This window comes from Emiliania huxleyi (assembly GCF_000372725.1).
Source record: "Emiliania huxleyi CCMP1516 unplaced genomic scaffold EMIHUscaffold_5505, whole genome shotgun sequence".
NCBI lineage: Eukaryota > Haptophyta > Isochrysidales > Noelaerhabdaceae > Emiliania > Emiliania huxleyi.
Window position 1 is genome coordinate 1 of NW_005197873.1, and position 1,565 is coordinate 1,565.

The 1,565-nt window shown below is 65.1% G+C and overlaps 1 protein-coding gene across 1 annotated transcript; it reads left to right on the forward strand.

Annotated features, from left to right (window-relative positions):
* Window positions 1–18: 18 nt before the first annotated feature.
* Window positions 19–380, forward strand: EMIHUDRAFT_256943 (hypothetical protein; the record flags this gene model as incomplete). Its single annotated transcript, XM_005765433.1, has 2 exons — window positions 19–84; window positions 285–380. 2 exons carry the CDS (start codon window positions 19–21, stop codon window positions 378–380), a joined length of 162 nt encoding a protein of 53 aa, XP_005765490.1.
* Between the last annotated feature and the right edge of the window lie 1,185 nt (window positions 381–1,565).

Here is a 1,565-nt window from a genome sequence, read left to right on the forward strand (position 1 = left end):
GAGGCGGCGATCGTGCTAATGAAGGACGACTTTGCGGCGGCGCTCGAGGTGCGCGACAAGGCAGATGAGGTCTTCAAGGCGGAGGTCTTCCGGAAGGCAGCCCGACGCCGTCACCCTTTCTGCACCCACTCATCTCGAGCCTCAAGCCCGGCCCTGACCCCGGATTTTTCACGCCAAAAGGTGGCAACCGTCGAGAGCGCACTCGGGGTGGAGACGAACGCGCGCATCGCCCTCGCCTGCAGCGCGGCCATGCAGCGAGGAAAGCATTCGCGCCGTGTGAATAGGCGCGGCTTGCCTCCGAGGAGCAGCTGGTGGCGGCGCTGAATGACTACACGACGGCGCTGCAAGACGGCCTCAAGATTGTGCATCGGGCCCAGTAGTGAGGCTGCCGCAGTTCGTAGATATCGTTGTGACGTTCGTGTGAGGGGAAGGGCACCGCACATCTCGCGTCGACGAGAAAGGGAACTCTACCGTCGTCGGGCTTCTACGAAGCTGCCGATCGGCAACCCGTTCCCCATGTCTCTGCGGTACTAATTCTACTACGGGAGGTCCAGTGCAGTGCAGTCTGCAGTGGTGCGAGCGCACTTGGATCACTTGGAGAGTGCAGTTGGCAACCTCACACGGCCGACTGCACGCTAAAGGCTACACGCTCGCACACCACTTGCAGAGTGGCTCTTCCAGGCGCTCACCCCACCCAGAGGCACGCCAGGCCCCGGGCAGCCGGCCGTCACTCGCCTAAGCGCCTAAGCGGCCTAAGCGGGGGGGGTGCTTAGGGTGCTTAGGCGCTTAGGCGGCCCTTGCGAGCGTGGCGGCGTCGTAATACAAGTGACTCCGATGGAAATCATGATGCCCCTGCTAGTGTCATCGCTCAGAGAGCAGCCTCACGCACGTCCACTGTCTACCACTGGCCCTGGTTGCACACTGCCACTGAACTGCGCTGGTCCGCAGGCTGGTGCGGGAACTCAGCATCAGGTCGAGTCGAGAAAGATCGCGGAAGGTCGAGTCGAGGAAGAGAGCAAGATCAGGGGCGGGTCGGGTAGACCGGTCCGCGGCGCTATATGCGTGGCAAATGACGCGAAAAGTGCCCACTGAAGCTTCCGCGCCTTGACTTCACGTTGAGCTGTGATGATGCCCACAGCCCAGCAGCAAAGGCGGGCGGGCCGACCCCGCGGCCGTCGCCGCTGCCGCCGCCGCCCCCTCCGCCGCCGCCCCCTCCGCCACCGCCCCCTCCGCCGTCGTCGTCACCTTGGGCTGCATCACCCGCGCCGCCGCCGCGCACCGGCTCGTGCTCATTCAACGGCGCCTCGAGCTGCAGGCCGGCGGCACTGGCGTTGTCGTGGTCGGGCTGCCCAACGTCGGCGCAGGAGGGAGGGGGCAAAGCCGTTATGGAGAGCGCGAGAGCGAGCGCCAAGAGGGCCCAGATTCTGAGCAGCAGCCCGCCTGGTCATCGGCCCACTTGCCGACGTGCGTCCAGCATTCCGTTTAGGACGAACGCCGCCGTTTGCTCTCCGACGCCGTGCCGAGCGAACCTTTTCCTTCGAAGCTCAGCGACGTAGCCGGGCGAG